General features: G+C 43.6%; 1 protein-coding gene across 6 annotated transcripts in view; it reads left to right on the top strand.

Annotated features, from left to right (window-relative positions):
- LOC121282359 (BTB/POZ domain-containing protein KCTD8-like) overlaps positions 1–25,961 on the top strand; it is a 346,025-nt gene that overhangs the window by 95,969 nt on the left and 224,095 nt on the right. The window contains exon 2 of one of the 6 annotated variants that reach the window (XM_041196083.1): positions 25,012–25,029. The exons of the other annotated variants lie outside the window; for them this stretch is intronic. Coding sequence (XP_041052017.1) covers positions 25,012–25,029 — 18 coding nt within the window. The remainder of the gene's footprint in view (positions 1–25,011; positions 25,030–25,961) is intronic. 6 annotated transcript variants of the gene reach the window in all.

The raw sequence follows: 25,961 nt of genomic DNA, 5'->3' as shown, positions 1-25,961 counted from the left end.
CCCCTTCACCCTCGAGGTAAATGTCCACATCCCTTACCTACCCAAGGAGCCCACCCTCTTGACAATAGGCATGCCCCCCCATCCATCTTGCTGACTCCTAGAATCCAGTTTTGCTTTTGTGTCTCCTTTAACAACCGGCAGTGTCCTTTCACCCATCATTTGCAGGACGAGGGTGAGGACCCTATCACCCTACTGGCTCCCACTGCCCACTTTAACCCTCACCATCCTTTCCTTTCAACAATTCCCTCAGAATGCCCCGAAGGACTCCACAGTTGACACCACAGACCCCTCCCTCTGAACCGCTTTCCCCTCTTCCCCCCTCCCCATGCCTGTTCACACCTTCCCTCCGTCCCATGGCTGATCATACTTTCCCTCCTCCCATTCACACATGCACACCCCACCATGTCCGTTCACTATTGCAAACCTCCCTATGCCCGTTCATACACAAACATGTCCATTCACACCTGCGCACCACCACCATATCTGTCCACACCTGCAAACCCCTCCCAGCCCCCGCCGACACTCTACCATGGCCCTACCAACCCTCCCGCTCCGTAAACCATCTCACACATTCCACAACCTCAGCAGCGCCTCTCTCTTTCCCCTACCACCTCCAACTTTACCTAACCCCCTGTAGGCCTCTGCACTCACCCCACCTCTTCATTCCTTTCCTCTCCATCTAATCTTCACCCTCCCAGTACAGACCATCGCTGCCCGACAGTACCATATGCTGCCAACCACCTGCAGCATGAAGATCTATGTGATTGGTGCTCCACCCTCTCACTGCAGCACGTGGTGTTCCCGGCTACATGGTTGCTGGAGGCCGCCATCTTCCAATCTCCGTAAGCTGCCCCAGGACATCTTCCAGGTTACTCCAGACATGTCCATGCCACATCGGTCCAGACCGGCTTGATAACCTGCTGGCAGCGAGGATAATTGAACAGGGGGGAACATACCGGCTGGGCCTTCATCTGCATCACATTAATAGGATGCAAAATGGCTTCACGTCAGCCTCTGGTGGGAATGGCAACCCGCCATGAGAGGCAGGGGCGCACATTCCCATCATCATTTCATGCAGGCAGGAAACCAATTTTTCAGCTCCCGCCGCATTGTCCTCTCCTCCCGCCATTACACCTGACGCTGTTGGGTCTGAAAAATTCCTGCCATGGATTTGTAAAGGGGAAATTGTATTTGACTGATTTATTAGGCTTCTTTGAGGAAGTAACATGCAAGGTGGATAAAGGGGAAACTATAGATGTGGTGTCCTTCAATTTCCAGAAGGCATTTGACAAGGTGCCACATCAAAGACTCCTGCAAAAAATGAAAGCTCATGGTGTAGGGGGGCAGCATTTTAGTATGGATAGAGATTTGTTAGCTAACAGGAAGCAGTGTTTAGGGATAAATGGGTCTTTCTTGGTTTGGCAAGATTAACGACTGGAGTATCACAGGGATCAGTGCTGGGGCTTCAACTACTTACAATTTATATCAATGACTTGGATGAAAGGAGCAAATGTTTAGCTGTTAAATTTGTTGATGACACAAAGATAGACAGGAGGGTAAGTTATGAAGAGGACATAAGAGGTCTGCACAGGGATACAGATAGGTTAAGTGAATGGGCAAAAATTTGGCAGATGGAGTATAACATAGGAAAATGTGAAATTGTCCACTTTCACAGGGAAAATAGAAAAGCTGAATATTATTTCAATGGGAGAGACCACAGAACTCTGCAGTACAGAGGGATCTGGGTGTTCTGATACATGCATCGCTAAAGGTTAGCATGTGGGTACAGAAGTGATTAGGAAGGCAAATGGGAAATTGTTTATTGCATTGGGAATGGAATATAAAAGTAGGGAAGTTTGGCTACAGTTGCACAGATGTGTTGAGACCACACCTAGAGCACCCTGTACAGTTTTGGTCTGCATATTTTCGACAGGATATAATTGCATTAGAAGCAGTGCAAGGAAGGTTCACTCGACTGATTCCTGGATGAGTGGATGAGGTAAAGTTGGACAGGTTAGGCCTGTATCCATTGAAGTTTAGAAAAATAAGAGATGATCTTATTGAAGCATATAAGATCCTGAGTTGACTTGACAAGATAAATGCTGAAAGGATGTTTCCCCTTATGAGAGAGATCAGAACTAGGGGACACAGTTTAAAAATAGGGGATCTTCAATTTAAGGTGGGAATGAGGAGAATTTTTTTCTCTCAGAGGGTCATTAGTCTGTTGAATTCACTGCCTCAGAGAGCAGTGGAGACAGAGTCATTGAATATTTTTAAGGCTAAGTTAGATAGATCCTTAACTGACAAGGGAATCAAAAGCTATAGGGGGTAGACAGGAAAGTAGGGACCACAATCAGATCAGTCATGATCTTATTAAATAGTGGAGCAGGCTGGAAAGGACAAAAGGCCTACTCCTGTTCCTAATTCATATGTTTGTATGTTGGTTTGTTTGTGTACTAGTTTATGACCATTCTAAATGGTTACAAACAGCTTCAAATCTCATCAAAATGATTATGTTAATAATATTGACATTTTCTGGATAATTTTGAGTAATTAATTACAATGCTAGGTGGAAATGTAGATGGACATTGGGAGAACACTAGTAGCGGGAGTGGAAAATTTTGTGTGGTGTGTGTGTGTGTGTGTTTGCATGTGTGATATTTTAAAATATGCTGATAATTAAAGGAGGTGGCAAAATTGGCAACAAAAATTCTTACAGCCAATGAAATGTTGAAAGGACATGTGAACGCTTTGGAAGGCATTTCCAAGGTTAAAGGGAGAAGGAGACAGATAAATGATAGGGAAAGATGAAAACAAAGGAAACCTTAGTCTGTAGGTAAGTGACAGATCAGTCCATCAAGATGGAGGCACCCTCTGAAGATTTAAAACATCAGTAAAAATAAGGATGGCCACAGCTGCTAGGCTATCACTGTGCATTGAAAACCCCTCTGCAGGATGGCTGCAGCTGTAGCCCTCTGGTAGCCATGGCTCTGATGGGGGTGGGATTAAAGTAGGTCTCGCTGGCTCCCAAGCCTGCCACAGGGAATCTGCTTCCAGGCACCTGCCAGGTTTAGGCCTCAGTGAGGGGCCTGTTTGCTGCTGGGAAAATTCTGGTGGAGTCATCAATCTGCCCCCAGATGGTGACTTACTTTCCATTAATTGGCTACCCACCACGCCGAACAGGTGGCTGGATCTGGTCTCATCCCTTGTTAGGCAAGATTGCTCGGTGGTAGATAATCTGACATGCACCTTTCTAAAACTTGGCTCCAAATCTGCCTCCGCACAGTTGATAGGATTCCACCATTGTGTTTACTGGACACCTGAATAGCCAATTTGCTGATGAAGATATAGTTCTTCATCACACACTCATTTCAGCTGTTTCAAATAACATGATTCTATCGCTGAACTGTGTAGATATTAATAATTAGGTTGTTGTTTGATGAACCCCTGCAAGGATTCCAGCTGGAATTCAATATCCTTATCAATAACAAACATTCACAGCCTCACACGATACATCAACAGATGAGTAAAAGAAAGAATGTTTTTCACCTCCTTTTCAGCCCTAATGGTGTAACCTGTCCTCAGGCAAAGAAAGTGTGATTTATATTCTAATGCCTGTTATTCAAAAATTATACTGCAGTTTTCTTACATTAGTTTTAATCAATAGAAGATTCAATGACAGCAGGGAGAGCTTGTGAGTGTTGGTAAAATCTTGGGCTCCCAATTTCTATTATGAATAAATAATTTATTTTTCCAAAAACACTGAACTTAAATAATCAGGAAATCTTCACAAGCTAAATAACAGCCCAAGGAACTCCGACCCGGGTTCAAAATTAGGTAGAAAACCAACTTATGTCCAGTTTTCTAACAAACCAATTTAATGAATTACTTGGAGGTAGATTCAATCTAATTAGAGGATTGGTTGGTTATTTACCAGGGCCTCAGCACTTGATTAGGTTTTCAGGAACAAACTACTTTTAGATAGTGATTTTAACGTAGCAAACTGGCCCAAGGCACTTCATAAGAATGTTATCACACATAATTTGATATCAAATCAATGAGGGAGTCATTAGGGCAGCTTTATCTAAGAGGTAGGTTTTAAGGAGTATCTTGAAAGAGAAGAGAGAGGCTTAGAGAAGGAATTCTATTCTTAGGGCCCAGACAGTTGAAGGCATAACTGCCAATAGTTGGCTAAGGTAGTGGGGGATTCACAAGAGACTAGAGGTGGAGGAAAACAGATTTTCCAGAGGGTTGAAGGAAGTTACAGAAATGGCAAGTGATAAGAACATGAAAGGAATTGAACTGAGGGTGCAAGTTTTAAAATTGAAATATTGGTGGATTTTTCTCACTCCACTTCCACCAGGACTGCTATTGTTCACTGGTTCCCTGTTGCCTACTGCAATTACTATTACTTGCTGGGATTGTCAATTGGTGGTGGCGATTGTCCCCAGGAAGCCATAGTCAATACGTAGATGGAAGCAGAGGGCTTTTTAGCAGTCTTCACTGGCTGGTGAAATGTTAAACGACAGTTTAAATAGCCTGAACCTCAATCTTGTAGCATAAGGTAAGTTTCTAATTCACTTCACTCTCCAACCACCACAACCCACCCAGTATTAAAATCAGGACTGAGGTTCAAATTGTTGTAATTAAAGATACTGTAGGGAATAAAGCATAAACTAACTACAACAGTAGCGTCAACAGCTATAGTCATTTCTCATGTATAACTTTAAAGCTGATAATGATTGTTGTATTGTAAATGTTAGATTCTACCACACTTGTATATTTTTTGTAATTCTTTTTGTGTAACTGATTTACTCCAGAACCAACACCTGCAGGCCTCCTGTGCCCAGTTGTGATACTGATCATTTGGTACAGGCAAAACCTCATTTTTGCTGCACTCCAGTCATGCCAAATTAATGACATCGGCCCAGATATTCGTGGGTGAGGCAGGGAGGTTGCGTTGGGAAACTTCCCAACTTGGCAGTCTCATATACTTTGAAAGGGACCCCGCTTAATGTACTTTTGCTCTGGGGAGGCAGGGTTGGGATGGAGTTGAGCCCGATGTCTCCAGAGACGGATCCAAGGTAGCAATGGAAGTGGGAGGTTGGCGAAGCCAGGAGGCCAGAACACCCGCCCCCATTTACTGGGATATCAGCTCAGTTGTAGTGATAAATGTCAGGCCCTCAAATCCTCACCCCTTACCTCCTCACCCCCTCATCAACCCCACATGCCCCCTCCATGCCCCCTCACATCCCCATGCTCCTCACACCTTCATGCCCCATTTATGCACTGTCCTACCCCATGACCCCTCATGCCAAAATATCCGCCCCATACTCCCCATGCATGTTCCAGAGTCACTTACCCATTATCCACAGCCATGTCTTTTAAATGGACACTAAAAAAAATCTAACAGTCTGACAGAGCTGTTATTCAAACACGCTTCATCCTGAATAAAAACCTCTCATTCAAAAATATAAATTCCATCAAGCAGTCAATCTGCGGTAAAAACAAACAAACATCTATTCAGAATCCACATCAAAGACAGATAGTTTTTTGTAAGCTCTTAAACTATCAAACTAGCAATAAAACTATCAATCAAACTGTGAACACAGCGGCTTGTGTACAATAGTGGTTCTGTTGCATCTAAAACTCAACTAACCATTCGTAATAGGCTAACTTGTCATAACAAACCATTATAGTTGACAAACAATGATGTCTAATAAAATTGTAAAAACAGATTACCCTGTTTTTTCCTAAGCTACATCAGATGGCTTGTCAATCAATGCACTTCAGGAGCAGGTGTCTTTTTTTCCATAAGAGAAAGCTGCAGAGGTTTTTTTTTTAAATTTAAAGGGTTGTAAACATTTAAATCACTTCAAATCATGACATTTAGAGATCCCAAGTGCCATTTGTTTTTATTTTGACTGCATAATAGCACTTTTCCAATTGAGAAAAGTACTCTAAAGCATCTCAACACTTAAACGATGCTGATCAACTTACCTTTGCAGGACAAACTCCAACAATCAATTACGGTAGCAAAATCACTTACAATACAAAAAAGCCCTTATAATATAGCATCTAATTATTGAAACTGAGAGAACAGATTTTTACTTGTATTTCAATGTTTACCAATGAAAGAATTTCAGGAGCAAGTGACTTTTTTTTTGTTTTGTCCCTTGGGACTGGGGTTCCCCTGTGGTTCACAACTCCTCTGAAGCACAGTGAACTACATATTCTTTCAGAAGGATTCTGACCCTACAAAAATTGTGGGGCAGGGCGTGGGTGCCCACGTTCAATGAGTGTGTATTATATTGCACTCATAGGGTTAGGCATAAGGGTTTTGTAAATTAGAGCCAAAATAGAAGGACCAAGTATAATAGTGTTTTTTCAGGACAACTGGTACAAAACCAATAGCTGAGTTAAGTCTGTGCTTTAACTTTAAATTTGTATTGATTGCCAAGTTCTGAAGTAAGAACAGCAGAACAAATCAATGTACATTTGGCTGAACAAAATTAGCAGGATATTTTGTGCCCTGGATGGAACATTGAAAGTGACATTTTTGGAAAGTGTTATTTTCTTAAATGTGTTGAATATATTAATGGTTTTTATCTTGGGTATAATTTGTAATTGTTGTAAAACTTGAGCAGGTATTTAATTCAGACTAATATCACACAGAGCTCATATACATCGCAATATAGAGACAAGAGGAGAGAATGGGAGTGAATTCCTTCACTATTAGCAGAATTCTTAACAAGAAGGAATGATGCAGAAGTTCTTTTTTTGTGAGGACCTTGTGTGGCTTTACAACATTCTGAGGAGCAGGTATCACATTCTCTATGGTAATACTATTCATGCTATTATCATGGAGGAAGAGGATGAGCAACAGATGTCAGACACCATTGAAGGACGCTTTAGCCCAGAAAGTATTTCCCCCCTTCAAAGATTATACAGGTGACACAGATCATATAAAGACTTTACTGAGGAGCTCTGTGTACAGAGCAAAAACAGAATTACCTGGAAAAACTCAGCAGGTCTGGCAGCATCGGCGGAGAAGAAAAGAGTTGACGTTTCGAGTCCTCATGACCCTTCGACAGAACTTGAGTTCGAGTCCAGGAAAGAGCTGAAATATAAGCTGGTTTAAGGTGTGTGTGTGGGGGGCGGAGAGATAGAGAGACAGAGAGGTGGAGGGGGTTGGTGTGGTTGTAGGGACAAACAAGCAGTGATAGAAGCAGATCATCAAAAGATGTCAACGACAATAGTACAATAGAACACATAGGTGTTAAAGTTAAAGTTGGTGATATTATCTAAACGAATGTGCTAATTAAGAATGGATGGTAGGGCACTCAAGGTATAGCTCTAGTGGGTTTTTTTTTAATAATGGAAATAGGTGGGAAAAGGAAAATCTTTATAATTTATTGGAAAAAATAAGAAGGGGGAAACAGAAAGGGGGTGGGGATGGGGGAGGGAGCTCACGACCTAAAGTTGTTGAATTCAATATTCAGTCCGGAAGGCTGTAAAGTCCCTAGTCGGAAGATGAGGTGTTGTTCCTGAATATTGAATTCAACAACTTTAGGTCGTGAGCTCCCTCCCCCATCCCCACCCCCTTTCTGTTTCCCCCTTCTTTTTTTGTCCAATAAATTATAAAGATTTTCCTTTTCCCACCTATTTCCATTATTTAAAAAAAAAACCCACTAGAGCTATACCTTGAGTGCCCTACCATCCATTCTTAATTAGCACATTCGTTTAGATAATATCACCAACTTTAACTTTAACACCTATGTGTTCTATTGTACTATTGTCGTTGACATCTTTTGATGATCTGCTTCTATCACTGTTTGTTTGTCCCTACAACCACACCAACCCCCTCCACCTCTCTGTCTCTCTATCTCTCCGCCCCCCACACACACACCTTAAACCAGCTTATATTTCAGCTCTTTCCTGGACTTGAACTCAAGTTCTGTCAAAGGGTCATGAGGACTCGAAACGTCAACTCTTTTCTTCTCCGCCGATGCTGCCAGACCTGCTGAGTTTTTCCAGGTAATTCTGTTTTTGTTTTGGATTTCCAGCATCCGCAGTTTTTTTGTTTTTATCTCTGTGTACAGAGTATGCACTTCGTGAAAGAGGCAATGGACATCCCTGTAAGCTGCTGTATGAAGACCCATAGCCACGGTCTTTGAGAGTGGACAATGCCCTTAGCATCTGTGGCACAGGGTAATTTCAGACATGTATGGGGGATTTCTGCAACATTAGCCATGGAGCAGATCAAACATTTATAGGTCACTGACACACTTTACAGTAGAGTAGGCCAATATATAACATTTGGAATCACAACAAAGCAACAGAGTGAAAAAGCCATATTGATTCATGGGTTTGTTGGTATTGCCAAGGTGTAACTGATGTATGTCGATTGCATTGAGAATACCAAATAAACTACCTCAGCACAAAAGGATTACACTTCACCATTGTGCAAATAATTTGTGATAACAATTAGAGTATTCTTCATGCCAATGCAATATAAACAGGATGTAACCACTTGTCTTCATTCTTTGCCGTTTGGGGCTGGATTTTCATGGTCCCAATATGGACCAAATGGAGGCAGGGCTGGAAAAAAGGGCCATCGAGCTGTGCATCCTGAAGTCCATCTCCATTTCTGCCCTCAGCCATTTTCATGAAGAGGGGAGAGGGAGCAGTCACTGGAATCTAGCCAGCCCCATGAAGGATTCTATTTCCAGCATTGTGGGCTTATTAAGGCCCCATCTCTGATAGGTTTAGATGTTGTTAGGTTTTACACCAGCTATGTGGAGGTGTGAACTATGGATTGGAGCTGGGAATAATTTAAAAGTGCTTTTGCCTTCATTTTGCATTTCATCATGTAATGCTGTCGCATGATTTGTATCTGAGGTGAGGTGAGTTCTGACAGTCCTGTGACTGGAAGACGCAACTACCCAGTAAACAATGTGTCTGCTAGATTATTACTTCTTCCAACTGGCAAGCTGTCAAATAAAAGATCAACATCGTGATTGCGAGAAAGTATTCCAATGAGTTAAATAAGGTAGAGTAATGGATAAAAAGGTAGAGTACATTTTGCACTTTTGAAAAGGTAACCTAGTATGATCACAGTGTGTAAAGGTATTATCTTTTTGCATTACTTTTATGCTTTCACCTCAAACATTTGCTGAGATAAGCAGTTCTGAGGTCAGTTTGTTTACTTGGGGAGTTTTATGGGCTCTTGGCTGCAATTCAATTGCCTAATTGTTTTACAAATCTTGACTTTGTTTACACAGCTGGGCTTAAGAGTTTGTTTACTCAGGGAGTATTATAAGCTATCCAATGTCTTCCATCTGTTATAATAGGGCTTGTGAGTTTTGTTCATAAAGTGAATAATGGCTCAGGAGGTTGGGGGTGAGTTTGTGAGAGGGATAAGGGGTTAAGTAGAGGGAGGGTTTAAATTGATCAGAAGGTTTAAATTTCTATAAATTGTGAGGTTTCCCAATATAGCTTAACCCTCTCTGCTGATTCCATTGGAAGAACCGGGCCGATGTTTTTTTTGGAGTGGAGACAGGCCTTTTAACCTGTCTACTTTGGCATCATCCCACTTCCATCCCACTCTATGTTTACCACTGGCGGTGGCAGGCCTGTCTCCAGGCCAATTAAGGCGATGACTGCTGGGAAATCCTGTTTCCTGGTGATGGAGGGAGGATGGTGTATGTGGGATGAGTCCCATCTTGATTCTGGCCTGAAAATATAGCCCTTGGTCTCCCTGACCTTTAGAATCAGATCCATAAACAGCTTCTGGGCCACAAGTATCTGCAACCAATAACACCAATCAGAATGTCCCAAAAAGCTGCAGTGAAGCAAATGCAACTCTCAGGCTGATAATCAAGAGAATACCAGGAGTGCTGAAAGCACATTTTTGCTGCCTGGACAGGTCTGGAAGACATCTGCAGTATGCTTCCATTAAGATGTCCAGTATAGGAACAGCCTGCTGAATCCTTCACAACTTTATCACCAAGGGAAAACTGCACTTTGATGTGGCTGATAACAAAGCTCAGTTGCTACATGGCAGCGCAGGCATTCAGTCAGTAATTTGGCACAAGCAAGATGTTCCCGATCTTACCATCTTCCACAGCAAGAACTGAATGAGGAGGCCAGATTCAAACATTTTTTTCATAAAAAATTTCAGATTCCTCTCTGGGGGACTTCAAAGTACAATGCCATCTTGAACCCCCCCAGATCAGCCCCACTTGCACCAGACATTCCAACCACCAACCTCTTGCCGACTGAAAGGCCAGGTGTGTGGGAATTCTGATGCTGAATTTTCCGACATGTTCGGCGTGAGTGCTGTACTGAGTACTGAACTGGTAACAAAAATGTAATATGAAGAAATGGACTGCAAATCAATGCTGTTATTACAGGAATTGCGGAACCCTTTGGGGGAAAAAAACTCGCACTGGGAAGTTATGAACACGATTTTCTCTGCCATCATACTTCACCTAACGAGGTTATGATAGCAGAGTGAGAACAGTTGCGAGGAAATTCCAAGGACCTAAATCAGACGAGAAAGAAATTTTGCCAATTCACCATTTCCAAACATTCTGCAGTCTCCTGTTTAGCTTTCATGGAGCCAACACATTTTGTACTGGTCAATGTAATTAAATGTACGACAACAACAAAAACTGCTGGAAAAACTCAGCAGGTCTGACAACATCCATATGAAACGTCATACGGACTCGAAACGTTAACTCTGTCTTTCTTTCCAGAGATGCGGTCAGACCTGCTGAGTTTTTCCAACAATTTTTGTTCTTCATTCAGGTTTCCAGCACCCACAGTATTTTGCTTTTATCTTAGTATTTAAATGTATATGTTGGATTCTGTGGGAACAAGCTGTAGTTTGAGCCGTTAAGAAAAATTTCAAGCACTAGACTTAAACTTTAGCCCTCCCATCTTGAAAAAGCACTCACCAGTCCAGCCATCAGCTGTACTCTGGGACAGTTGAAACCCAATTGATCGCCAATTGGCAGGTCGGAGGCTGTTTGATCCCTAGTTAGCGGGTGGTTGACCTCAGCTGGTTGAAACCCGGCTGATTCCAGCTAGCGGGCGCTCGTCCTCCATCGAGTTGAAAGGCTGTTGGCGTTAACTGACGGCTTATCGGCTGAGATTGTTTGGAGGCAGTCGTTCCAGTTTGGCCCCCGGGGTTGAACCTTATGAGCTGTGATATTATTGTTAGTGACTCCGCTCCATGCTTTGCCACCTTATTGCTGTGTATGAATGTGAAAATCCAGTGAAGACACTGGCTGAGCTAGATTTCAAGTTTATTGGGGAAAAATTGAATTAAGTCAACATAGCTGCTGTAAAAGTGCATGAATTCCTAATCTCCCAGAAGACCCACCCCAAATGATCAAGCAGGCCTTATGTGCACCAAGAATGATGTGCAGAATTGTAACTGAATGGTTGATCAAGAAACTGCAGAGACAGTGGTTGATTTCAAACTTTTATTGTAAAATCAGAAATTAAATAATGTAAAAATCAACTGATAGAAACATGTTATTGACAAAACCAAACACAACTAAAATAAACATGTTACATAATACCCATAGAATGCAGCTTCTTGTTCAGATTCTGATTTTTTTTTCTGAAATGTGGCCTCATTTCCTTCGCTAAATCCTCCACACTTGGGCCCTGGGTGTAGAGGTGGAGTATGAAGCATGCTGGTGGACAGAGGAACAAGGATTATAACCAAGGAAAGCCTTTAATACAGCAGGAGGGTCATTTAGGTAAGTGGGAGCAACAGTAGATCAAAGACACAAAACAAAGATGACAATTCTTGACAGTCAGATGTACATTTGAGTGGTTACTTGTACTGCGTTCAGCTTTATCAAAGTGCCGGCTTTTCAGTATCCTACTGCTCATGAGCCACAGGCATATTCTGCTGCAGACTACTATCTCCTGAAGCATCTCAGTGCCCCATGTGCTAGTAGCCAGGGACTTTTCAATTTTGTCCGCTGGCTGTGGACTGAGTCCCATAGCTGCCCCCCAATCTCAACTTGACCCAGCAATTAACTCTGTTAGTGAAATAAGGGCAGAGAGTTATTACGCATCTAAAATAAAATCTAGGTAAAAATCACAGCACTCAGCACATTTCACCGAGTGCTGAGGCTGCTCCACTTCCACTTCTTCCTCTTCTCCACCTTCACGTCTTTCTCTCTGCCACCTCTTTCTCCCTGCTGCCTCCAGCTCCTCCTCTTCCTTTCCATCAGTCTTGTCCCGACTCTCCATATTGACCAGCTTTCAGCAACATTAGGCAGCAGTGCTGCTCACTGGCTGGCTGATTTCCCAATGCTGAATAGCCTATCTCACCAATACCATTCCCATAGCATTAGGGTGATAGTTGTTCAGGTGGCCAAAACTCACATTTATATCAGAGATATAGGGACACATCAGAGTGCCAGTGTGGCCCTATTGGAGCTCGGGCAATGCTCGACTTCAGTCAGTCCTCAGTTCAAGCTCTCTGTAAATCAGAACTGGATGTAGTCTAAACCCGGCTGACAATATTGGAAGTGAAGTACTTCCTGATTGGTTTCTGGTTAGTTTCTGGTTGGTCTTGTTGAGCACAGCTACATGCTGGTTATTCTGGTTAGGTTGTGACTCGGTTACAACTGTTTTTTTCCTTCTGGGCTGATCAACACCTGTCAGCAGGCAGCAGCAATTACATTTTCATATGTAAATAAGTAACCAACAAAAAGACAAATATTTAATTTTCTTTAAAGGATCTTTAATTTCAATCCATAACTTCGATCTCCCAAATCTCCAAATGCAACATTTGTGGGGCTAGTTGATGTAGATGGCTAGATTGCTGATCTTTGGTGAAAGCTTTGAATCCAACCTCACAAATGCCTTTCATTGATTAGTTAGTCTCCTGTGTCTACATTGCGGGTGAGGCAACCCATTTCTTCCACTGCTCTCTGTCCATAGCAGGATATTTGACCCAATCGATTAATTGTATTGCCTTATCTCCAGCAGGTTGTGGTTCTGAGCTGTTGTTTATGATGTTTATAACTGCAAGGTTCTAACAGACCATCTTGTCTCTGGAGTGTTTCTGTAATGAGAGGTGTTTTTACAGGGACAGCTCATTAGCTTGATGCACAAATCCTGCCAGAAGGCTGATAGACAGTTTTTGGTCTACTCCTACCTTTTGCCTTGTCTGGCTTAGTGTCCCTACCAGGAATGATACTCCAGCCAATATTGCTATCAGAATCAATAGAAACATGCAAGCTTTCCTGCCATGTCAAGATAGAGCCCCTAAGGAAAGCTAAATGGCTTTAGAGTCCCATCTGAAATAAGTTTGGACAGACTCAATCTGGTTCTTATTAAAAATGGAACATTGTACAAAGCAACTCTTAATCTTGTATAAACTGATAATCTAACTCAGAGTAGCTGGTATGACAAACATATATTTTACAAGGGGACAGTAGCATTGTTAGACATAGATAGGCTACTGTACTCAATATAAATATTAATATGTGGAGTTCGGGGACATACTCATTTATTTATGACTATCAATTTTTAAAAACAAGATTGCACATGAGATATATTATCTAATAATATAAGCATTTAAAAGAAAAAAATCTGCTTTTCTCTCAAAATTATAACGATGACTGTACTACAAAAATATTTTCACTGGTGAAACACTTTCAAACATCCTGAGGATGTGAATTCAGTCTATAAATGCAAATTTTTTTCTTTCTTAAACTGTAATATATATGGTTTAGGGAATGCTTGGTTTTTGAAAGGGAAAGTATTTCACTTTCTATTGCTTATGTCCCTTATACTGTGGTGCTGAAAGAATTAACCATTAGAATGCAGACATAGTATTGCTCTGAGGCAGCCAACATCTGAAGCCCCAAATGAGGTTGCTAGCTGCAATGTAGTTGCAAAGACAAGGAAAAGCACCTGTATATCTCTTGTATATTTATTCTGCGTATATTAAACAGCACCTGTGAAGAACAGATCAAGAAATCAGGGGTTGCTGTTCATGCATATTATCTTAATGTTGAGAGATTGCTGAGGTGTGAGGTTCAGAGGGGTCTGGGTGCCCTAGTGCATGAACCACAAAAGGCTAGTATGCAGGTACGGCAAGAAATTAGGAAAACCTAATAGAATGCTCTTACTTATTGTGAGGGAATTGAGTACAAAAGTAGGGAGGTTATGTTTCAGTTGTACAGGGAACTGCTACTCCACATCTGGAGTACTGTGTACTGTATTGGTCTCCTTATTGAAGTAAAGATATAAATGTATTAGAAGCAGTTCAGAGAAGCTTTACTAGACTAATACCAGGAATGGGTGGGTTGTCTTATGAGGAATGGTTGGACAGGTTAGGCTTGGATCCACTGCCATTTAGAAGATTAAGAGGTGACTTGATCAGAACCTTTAAGATCCTGAGGGGTCTTGACAGAGTGGAGGTGGAGAAGATGTTTCCTCTTGTAGGAGAATCTAGAATGATTTAAAAATAAGGGGTTGCTCATTTAAGATCGAGATGAGGAAAAATTCTTCTCTCAGAGGGTCATGAGTCTTTGAAACCCTCTTCCTTGAAAGGCAGTGGAAGCAGAATTTTTGCATTTTTTAAGGCAGGCAGGTTCTTGATTAACAAGGGGATGAAAGGTTATTGGGGGTAAGCAGGAGGTTACAATCAGATCAGCCATGATCTTATTGAATGGTGCAACAGGCTTGAGAGACTGAGTGGCCTCCTCCTGTTTCATGTTCTGGAGTGAGACTTTAACCCTTCACCTTCTGACTCAGAGGCAAGATTGCTACCACTAAGCCAAAAGTTCACTTCAATATTCATATGAAAGATGGTAAAACAGCTTCATTACTGGGACTGAACATTTTGTCTTTTTTTTTATAAATGTCAGTATCAAATTTTCTTAAGCTGAGGAAACTTTGGCTGAGCCACATGCTGAATAAAGTTCCAAGTATGCAATGACATGTTAACTTTAATTCCATTTTCATAAAAGCTTCCTCAAATGCACTATATATTTTAAAAACCTTTTACTCATCCTTGATTGGCTTTTTGTCTAATTTGTTTGATTATTATTATCCAATACTGTGATGTGATGGTTCAGTCAGGATTATTCTTTAATGTAAGCATTTGTTTTGGAACTTTTAAGACGGTCTCACTATTACAAAGCTGTTTGCATATACTGAACTGGAACTGGTGTAATACAGAATCTTCTATATCCAGAGACCTTTAAAACTGATGAAATACATTTTTCTACATGAAAGAATGATATGAAGTTCACTTCAAATAACGTTGTCCTCTTTCCTATATGTCACATTCTCACCCATGAAGAGAGTCCCCTGAGTAATCAGTCTTTGATTTAGAAGTATGGAGGAAGGCAATGATGAACTAAGCAGTCACACAGAAGGATATTTAAAGGGTAGGATTCCATGGAATCATCTGTAACTCCAATTGATGACCTTGAAGTCAGCTTTATAATCTGTGTGCAGTTTAAGATTCATAGATTAGCGTCTTGGATTTCTGGCTTTGTGTGCAAATGAATAATAAACAGATGACACTCTGAATACTAGATGCAACAATCAGCTGATTGAGCAACATGTAGTTTGAGGGAAACTTGGATGAGCAGACTGAGTCAATTGGAGTGTCAAGCTCAGGTGACAATAACACTTTCCTATAAATAGAACCAATGTTGGATTGTGTCCAAATAATATTCTTAATTTACTTGGAGAGTTTGAGAATAAAAACTGTACTAAAGTTCATTATGTTTAGCTTATTTGGGTATATAATTTGTCTAATAACTTTTTAATTACAATGTGTTGAAACAATGGGCAAAATTTCCTGGCCCTGCCCATGGCGGGCACAGGAAGAAAATATTGTGAGATCGGAAAAATCTCTTTACCGCCATTGTAAAAACAGTCAGGGAGCGTTTGCTCCAGCTGTCAATGGCGGGCCGTGTTTCCCACCATGGCATGTCGGGAACTTCATTTGCATCTTGTTATAAGGGCTGCTCACCGGAATCATTCCCCCACACTGGAAGAAGAGAACACATCAGCATCCAATTACACCAACATGTTCCATAGCAGTATGTGGCATGCACCTGGCAACCTGCGCCTCACTCGTGACTTTAAGGCACATCCGCCTACCTTGCATTGTGCAGTGCTTGCGGGAATCAGCGCCAGGCTTCGCAGGCAGCACCATATCACTTCCAGGGGGTGTCAGAGGAAAGTCTCTACCTACCAGACCAGAGGTAAGGCGGGGGTGGCTTTTAATATGCTGCAGGGTAAGGCCTCCACTGAGCAATTGGGAAAATTAGCCTGAGGCAAGGGAAGGGGCTGCAGGGCAAGGGCTCCACTGGGGTGGTAAGAGTGGGGAAGGCTGCACTCAGACCCTGGGGGGTGGAGGGGGGTGTGGTGGGGAAGTGTCCTCAGAGCCTGGATGGGGAGGAAGTCAATTACAGATGACATAAGTGACTTTGGGCCAGAATGGGAGGATTGCTGAGTGAAGAAAGTTTGTTGTAACATTGCACACATTGGTCAGTGGGTTTCTGGCACCATCCTTGGCTGCAGATGGCATATTCTGTCATGGGAGGCATCTGCAGCCTTTAGATGGGGAAACAGTATTGTGGGGGCATTCAAGGGTGTCGGAAGGTGGGGGGGGGTGGGTGTATATGTCAGACTGTGCAAATGTCCTCAGGTTGGAAGGGGTGAGGTCCACACGGGGCATAGGAACATCGATCTCACCATGTTTCGGGGTAACAAAGGCATATCCACCGCAATCACAAAAGGATCAAGGAATACAGGGGGGAGGAGTGATAGGTTTTTGGAGAGAGGGAAACCCGAACATTAAGCCCCTGCAAGACGATGAGAGGGATTTTGACACTCACACAGGGAGGGTCCAAGCTGAACTGGTAGTGAGACCTCAGCACCACCATCTTCCCACTCGGAATGATGGTGCAGTACAAAATTAAAATGAGGAGATATTCTGCTGCTAAGATCTCTCAGGCCGAATTGGAGGGCAAGTGCAAGTACTGGGGAGGGCTGGTTAAAGGGCTACCCAACTGAACTGTGCATTCCCAAATGAGGAGAGGTGCACAGCTGAAACATTTTAGGAGTCTTTCAATGACAATACAAAGAATCAGGAAAGTGAAGCGCTGATGTGCTTTCATGCAAGACTAATCCTGCAGAGTGGCACTAATCGATCTCCTTCTATTAACTGCTTGTTCTCATCATGGAGATTTTCCAGACAGTAATGCACTCCAGAGCAATTGGGCAACTGCAGATGTGTGTTACAATCGTGGTGCTGGCAGCTTCAAAGAAGAGAAGTTGCAGGCCACCCAAAATAATCTTTGTTTATGATAAAACATTTTCCCTCATGTGTTTTCCAAAGAGTGTGATAGTGGAGTGCAGTGAATGAGGATCCAACTAGCTGGGCTGAAAGCAGCACATCCAAGTGCCTGCCAAAGCAATCTCATAGCTGTTGGTCATGTAAAGGGGGTTTAGGGAGAGGGAGGTGCGTCTTGAGATGAACCCTGCGCTGGCCTGGATTTTTGGAGCGAATAGTTTCTGACACTGGAATGAAGCCCTTGAACACATTCATTGATAGAAATAAGCCATTTGCAGGCTGATGCTGCAGGCTCATGTCAGTTTCTCATTGATGCTGCAGAGAGACCATAACAGACAATAAGACAAAGGAGCAGAAATTAGGCTATTTGGCCCATCAAGTCTGCTCCGCCTTTACTCTTGGCTGATAAGTTTCTCAACCCCATTCTCCCGCCTTCTCCCCGTAACCTTTGATCCCCTTACCAATCAAGAACCTATCTATCTCGGTCTTAAATACACTCAGTGACCTGGCCTCCACAGCCTTCTGTGGCAATGAATTCCATAGATTCACCACTCTCTGGCTAAAGAAGTTCCTCCTCATCTCTGTTCTAAAAGGTCTTTCCTTTACCCTGAGGCTGTGCCCTCGGGTCTTAGTCTCTCCTACTAATGGAAACATCTTCCCCATGTCCATTCTATCCAGGCCTTTCAGTATTCTGTAAGTTTCAATCAGATCCCCCCTCATCCTTCTAAACTCCATTGAGTATAGACCCAGACTCCTCAAATGTTCCTCATATGTTAAGCCTTTCATTCCTGGGATCATTCTCGTGAACTTCCTCTGGACCATCTCCAGGGCCAGCACATCCTTCCTGAGATACGGGGCCCAAAATTGCTCACAATATTCTAAATGTGGTCTGACCAGAGCTTATAAAGCCTCAGCAGCACATCCCTGCTTATATATTCTAGTCCTCTCGAAATAAATGCCAACATTGTATTTGCCTTTCTAATAACAGTGTCAACCTGCAACAAGTTAACCTTAAGAGAATCCTGGACTAGGACTCCCAAGTCCCTTTGCACTCCAGATTTCTGAATTCTCTCCCCATTTAGAAAATAGTCTGTGCCTCTATTCTTCCTACCAAAGTGCATGACCTCACACTTCCCCACATTGTATTCCATCTGCCACTTCTTTGCCCATTCTCCTAACCTGTCTAAATCCTTCTGCTGCCTCCCCATCTCCTCAATACTACTGGTCCCTCCATCTATCTTTGTATCATCTGCAAACTTAGCCAGAATGCCCTCAGTTCCTTCATCTAGATCATTAATGTATAAAGTGAAAAGTTGAGGACCCAACACTGACCCCTGTGGAACTCCACTAGTCACCGGCCGCCATCCTGAGAAGGACCCCCTTAACCTCACTCTCTGCCTCCTGCCAGACAGCCAATCTTCTATCCATGCTAGTAACTTGCCTCTAACACCATGGGCTCTTATCTTACTGAGCAGCCTCGTGTGTGGCACCTTGTCAAAGGCCTTCTGGAAGTCCAATTAGATAACATCCATTGGCTCTCCTTTGTCTAACCTGCTCATTACCTCCTCAAAAAATTCTAACAGATTTGTCAGGCATGACCTCCCCTTGATGAAACTATGCTGACTTTGCCCTATTTTTACCATGCACTTCCAAGTATTCCAAATCTTACCAACGACCAAGGTCAGGCTAATCTGCCTGTAATTTCCCATCTTTTGCCCCACTCCCTTCTTAAATAGGGGGGTTACATTAGCAATTTTCCAGTCCTCTGGGACCCTCCCAGTGATTCCTGAAAGATCACCACTAATGCCTCCACTATCTCTTCAGCTATCTCCTTCAGAACTCTGGGGTGTAATCCATCTGGTCCAGGTGATTTATCCACCTTCAGACCTTTCAGTTTTCCTAGCATCTTCTCCTTGGTAATGGCCACCATACTCACCTCTGCCCCCCGACTCTCTTGAACTTTGGGGATGTCATTCATGTCTTCCACTGTGAAGACTGACGCAAAGTACCTATTCAGTTCCTCCGCCATTTCTTTGTTCCCCACTACTACTTCTCCAGTGTCATTTTCCAGCGGCCCAATGTCCACTTTGCCTCTCTATTACCCTTTATATATCTAAAAAAACTCTTGCAATCTTTTTTTTATATTACTGGCTAGTTTACCCTCATATTTAATCTTCTCCCTCCTTATATCGTTTTTAGTTGTCCTCTGTTAGTCTTTGTAGGCTTCCCAATCCCTTGGCTTCCCACTGCTCTTCACCGCATTATATGCTTTCTCTTTAGCTTTTATGCTGTCCCTGACTTCCCTTGTCAGCCATGGTTGCCTCGTCCTCCCTTAAGTATGCTTCTTCTTCCTAGGGATGAATTTTCGCTGTGTCTCCCAAATTACTCCCAGAAACTCCTGCCATTGCTGTTCCACTGTCTTTCCTTCAAGGCTCATCTCCCAGTCAATTCTGGCCAGCTCCTCCCTCATGCCTCTGTAGTTGCCTTTATTCAACTGTAATACCATTACATCTGATTCCAGCTTTTTCTTTTCAAATTGCAGGATACATTCTATCATATTATGGTTACTTCCTACTAAGGGTTCCTTCACCTTAAGCTCCCTTATCAAATCTGCCTCATTACACGTCACTAAATCTAGAATTGCCTGTTCCCTAGTGAGCTCCACCACAAGCTGCTCCAAAAAGTCATCTTGTAGACATTCCGCAAATTCCTTTTCTTGGGATCCACTCCAACCTTATTTTCCCAGTCTACCTGCATATTGAAATCCCTGATGATCACTATAACCTTGCCTTTCTTACGGGCCTTTTCTATCTCCTGGTGTATCTTGTGCCCCACATCCTGACTACTGTTCGGAGGCCTGTACATAACTCCCATTATGGTTTTTTTACCTTTGCGGTTCCTCATCTCTACCCACACAGATTGTACATCATCTGACCCTACATCATTTCTTGCTATCGATTTAATTTCATTTCTTAATAACAAAGCAACCCCACCCCCTCTGCCAACCTGCCTATCTTTTCGATAGGATGTATATCCTTGGATATTTAGCTCCCAGTCCTGATCCCCTTACAGCCATGTCTCCGTGATGCCCACCACATCATACCTGCCAATTTCAATCTGCACCACAAGTTCATTTACTTTATTTTGTATACTGCGTGCATTCAGATACAACACCTTCAGTCCTGTATTTCCCGTCCCCCCTCTCATTGTCATCTCTTTATCTTGATGTGCTTGAAGTTAGATTCCTAGCCCTTTCCTAGCACTCTGTCCTATTTTGTGTCCTGGAGATTTTAATAGCCTTTCCTGGGCTCTCCTTTCTTTTCAGTTTTTTCATAATTTTCCATGTAGTTGAATCCAAACACCCCACACGCGAACCTGCTGCTTTGTTTCCCACTAGTCATACTTCTTGGAGTTTTACCCTTCTCTCCCCCCACCACTTTCTAGTTTAATGTCCTGTTGACCACCATATTTACCCTTTTCGCTAGAACATTGGTCCCAGATCGGTTCAGGTGGAGACCGTCCCAACAGTACAGATCCCTCCTGTTCCAATACTGATACCAGTGCTCCATGAAATGGAACCCCTCTTTCCCACACCATTCCTTTAGCCACGTGTTTATTTCCCTTATTCTCGCGTCCCTATGCCAATTTGCACGTGGCTCGGGTAGTAATCCGGAGATTATAACCCTAGAGGACCTGTTCTTTAATTTAGTTCCTAGTTCCTGATAATCTCCAAACAGGTCCTCTTTGCTAGTCTTACCTATGTTATTTCTCCCGACGTGGACCACAACAACTGGATCCTCCCCCTCCATCAGCAAGATGGAGCCTGGATTGCTGCCTGCATACTCGCATACAGGCAGGACAGGAGGAGAAGATTGTGACAAAGGCACCAGGCTCACCAAAGGCAGGAGCAAAACCCTCGAGACTAAGGGGCAGCAGGGCCTCTCCAGACACAGAGGATGAGGCTCACAAAGACGTTGTGTGTAGGTGTCTTGTAAAACTGAGCGTTATAGAACTCGCATGTCTTTTCTGCAGTTGAACAAGAGACAGTGCCACTGATGCCTCTGCATGCCCAGGGATCTGGTGACTCACACTTGCCACATTCCCCAGGAATTGGTGCCAAGGAACTGGGAGGACATCCATTGCCACTGGCACTGAAAGTAACCGCCGTACTTGAGCTTCTCCATGAATGGCTCCTTCCAGGGTTCCACTGGGGACCGCTGTGGGATCTCTCACATGCACAATTGCATCCCTGAGGTGACAGAGGCCCTTTTTGCCAAGGTCCAAAATTGCATCAACTTTGACAGAGATCAAGCAGGCCAGCACACCAGCCAGAATTTTACGCTGGTTGTGCGGGCACGTGCCCAACCCAACAGCATGTGAAATCGTAGGAGAAGACATTGGGTGCGTCTCCCAATTTCATTGTGCACTTGCGCGATGTTGCACTCAATGCGGGTGCGTGGCAGTTGGAAGCGCGCCAGCCGACAATTAAATAGGAATTGAGCCCATTTAGGAAGCAATTGAAATTGATTGTACATGGCCTGTCCACTTTTACGGTTGGCAGATGGACCAATCCACCAGGTGGCCTTTGCATTTTTGCTGAAACCTTGATCCAGGGTGGGATGAAATGTCCGGATAAAATATAATAAAAAAAGATATCTGGGGACTGATGTTTTTTGAGTTCTGTCAGGTGCTTGAATGTGCTGCATAGGCACAGTTTGGTGAATTTTTTTCTTGCCATTTAACTTGTCCAGGTCTGCTGCTCCCTGAGGCATCTCCGCAGCAGCTCTCTGCCTTCAGGGAGCTCACTGGAAATGCCCACCTGCACCCTCGCTTTGTGAGTGGCCACCCTCTTCCCACCCCCCTCCAGCAGTGCTGAGGCTTTCTCAGCATGTGTTTCTCATTCGCTGGCCATTAATTGCCCAGCTAGGGTGAAATTGCGTTTGGGGCCAATTTCAGGCAGAAGCTCATTTTGCATCCGCTTCTGGGCCCACCAATCATGTGCGCCTGACTAATGTAAGATTCAGGCCCAGATCTTTTCAGCGATTTCCGGATTCCCATAGGCACAGGGTGCCATCGGCTGCACTCATATAAACAAGAAAGGCTTCCGCTTGATCATCTAGCGGGTCTGCGACCATAAGAAACTTATCATGCAGGTTTATGTCAGATACCCAGGAAGCGTCCACGACCCATACAGCTTGAGTAGATCGCAGATCCCAGACATCTTTGAGGGACCACACAGGATCCAGTGCTGGCTCCTTGGTGAAAAGGGGTACCCACAAAGGACATGGCTGATGACACCCATGTGTGGCAGCCACAGAATTCTGCAGAGAGAAGGCACAACGAATCTTATGCCGCTATCCGAGCACTGCTGGAGCAGACCATAGGTGTCTTAAAGATGCGATTGCAATGCCTGGACAGATCTGGCGGAGCACTCCACTACAGTCCTCAGAGGATCTCATGGATCATTGTGGCTGGCTGAGTGCTGCACAACTTGGCACTGCAAAGTGGGGAGGACTTGCCAGATGTTGACATGGAGGAGCTGCACATCTCCTGCAATGAGGAGGACATCAAAGGGAATGAGGGAATTGAGTTCAAGGAAGCTGAGGCTGCAAGGGAAGAGGCCAGGGCACAGGCCAGACGAGGTGTGTGCGTGAGGCCCCGATAGCCACCAGATTCCACTAGAGGATGATAAGTTGTAGTGAGTATCCTCTTGGACAAGAGCCTTCCATCATGGCTAGGCTAGGAATCGTGTGAAGAGTAACCTATCTCCTGACTCCCCAAAGCCTGTCCACCATCTGGAACTCCCTCCCTAACAGCACTGTGGGTGTACCCACACCACATGGACTGCAGCGGTTCAAGAAAGCAGCTCACCACCTCAGGGGCAACTAGGGATGTGCAATAGATGCTAGGGCTCAGCCAGCGAAACCCACTTCCTGTGAATTAATGAAAAAAATGTATGAGCACAAGCGTTGCAATTCCTCTCATTTCGCCCATGCACCTTGATATTAAAATGAATAGTTACATATCAGGTTCACATTGTCCTGATTTTTTGAAGGATGATGAAGCTTCAGGAGCCCGTGTCCTTACTGAGGTGAGGTGCTAACTGGAGAACGGAGTCCCAGCATCAGACGCAGAAGGTGCTGCCTCTTCAAGCACCTCGCCAGCGTCCCAGTTGCAGCAGCAGCCTACAGGAGCCAGAAGCTGTTCCATTATCCTCAATGGGCTCATAGCTGTCTGCTTTCAATCTGACAAAGCTCCTCAAGGAAATCCATCCCCAGCAACGGGACAACGCATTCTGTGTCAGCTGGGTGGTGAAACTGATAGGTGACACTTGGGCCAAGGCAGCAGAGGACGTTTCACAATTGTGCATCTGTTCTGAGATGACTTAATCCCCTGTGTCACCTTCTTCTCTATCACATTCACATCCAGCGCTCTCAGTTAGGGATGCTGGCCTGCTTTTATTCTCACCTTATTATGCATGTGGACTGCCTGAGGATGACGATGTTCAACCACTTGCGTGCCGGACATTAAAATGACTCCTCTTTAAGACACGTTTTATGCCATCATGGCCAGTCCTGGCCCTTGCAAACTCCAAAATACTCAGACACCATGAGGCCCTCAATGTCATTGCTAATAAAGAGCAGACTTCAGCTTCAGTACACCCTCACCCCTATCCTATTGCTCCTCTCAACATTGTCTAAAGCTGCAATATGTGCATGTTCAGAACATGCTCAAAGGCCCTGATGACCACCAAAAATCACCATTTGCACTTAGCATCATAAGTCTTGACGAGTGCTTAGGTGATGGGATGCACAGTGCTGCATCCCAACTTTGTGATGAGGGTCTTCTGGTCACAATAAAGACAATTACAAGTTGAGAAAAGATAGGTTCGAGCGCCAGGATAATACTGCAGCTGAGAGGGACAGAGCACGCTCAAAGGCTCTGAGATGGCAACGTGCTCCCACTTATTGGTCAGCTTATCAGATGTACTCTCAGACAGTTGGAAATGCAATTGGCTGACAGGAGCACATACGAACTCTGAGTACGAGCTCATAGCATGAAAACCCTGCTAAGCGACAGACAGCACATGGAGTTGGAAGATATATGACTCTTCTCCATGCGTGAACACATCTCTCTTAAAGAATGCAGATGAGATAGGAAAACATCTCTGCCTCAATCTTACACAGCCAAGAATAAATATGTCATGGCCCAGCCAAGCATGTGAATGAGGTTCCTTCCACAAGCGTACTTAACGTTAAGGTCGAGGCATCACTGATGTTGGGAATGATCTGAAAAAGGACCACACACTGTGATGCTATGGAAGCACACAACAATGATGAGAGGCCTGCGATAGAGGCATCTGCGATAAGTGTGTGGAGGCACCTGACTGACAGCAACACAGGTCATCGTAAAAAGGAGGCATACACAAGAGGGGAAGTGAAATGGGTGTGGTTCTACTTACATTTGTGAACATTATATACACATTGTGAACACCCATGCCACTGTTGTGCTCCTAATTTTTTTTAACTTCCTTAAACCTACCGCTACGTCTGGGTGCATCCTCGACATCCACAGTGGAGGTAAAGGCAGTCTGCTGACTGCTACGCCCTGTTGCCTGTGATGGCTTTTGGCAGGCATCCTCAAGAGACCTGGAGGGCCCCCACATACTTTGGGTGTTCTACTGTGGGGCAGGTGCACCCTCCTCAGCCTGTGGTGCTGGAGGTGCTGGAATCACAAGAAGAGGGGATTGGGATCGGCTGGAGAGTCCCAGAGTCACCTGGGTGGATGGCCCCGGGGTGTCCAAGTGCTAATTAATTAATTAAAAATTAATTTTGCATGTGAGCATGTCCCATCTTTAATATTTAAACTAGCATAAATTAACAATGAAACCTAACCCACTCCTCCACATCAGGTGTACAGTTCCTTGTATGAAAATTAATTACTTTGTGATGTTTCTGTCTCAAACATGGTTCTTAGCTATCATTTGCAAACATTAAAAATGCTTTGAATTAAATAACTGGGGCAGTGGATAGGGCTTTACAATAAAAAGTGGGGAGGGTTCAGGTGAGGGGAGATCTATTTCAAGGCCACAGACACATGTAGCAATTTGGGTAAAGATAAATTGATAGGAAAGGGAAAATAGTTTAGCAGTTAATAGTATGTCAATGAATAAGATAAAATCATGGAAAAATGGTTAAAAAGTTAAGATTAAAGGTGCTTTATCTGAATACATGGAACATTCATAACAAGCTAGATGAATTAATGGCACAAATAGAGATAAATTGTTTTGATTCAATAGTCTTTGCTATGATGTGATCATATGGTAACCAAGGTTGAGAGCTAACTATCCCAGAGTGGTTGATGTTTCAAAAATGCGGACAAAATGGAAAAGAAGGCTATGTTTAACCTTGATAATAAAGGATAACATAAGGACAGTTGTGAGGAAGGACTTTGGCTCTGAAGACCAGGAAGTATAATCAGCGTGAATGGAGGTAAGAAATAATAAGGGCAGAAACATCACTGGGAGTAGTTTATAGCACCACTTAACAGTGCCTATAAGAGGAACTAGTAACAAGAATAGTTGCGGGGCACTTTAATCATAATA

Source organism: Carcharodon carcharias, chromosome 1 (assembly GCF_017639515.1).
Source record: "Carcharodon carcharias isolate sCarCar2 chromosome 1, sCarCar2.pri, whole genome shotgun sequence".
NCBI classification, from domain to species: Eukaryota; Metazoa; Chordata; class Chondrichthyes; order Lamniformes; family Lamnidae; genus Carcharodon; species Carcharodon carcharias.
This window is presented reverse-complemented; position numbering and strand designations above follow the sequence as displayed.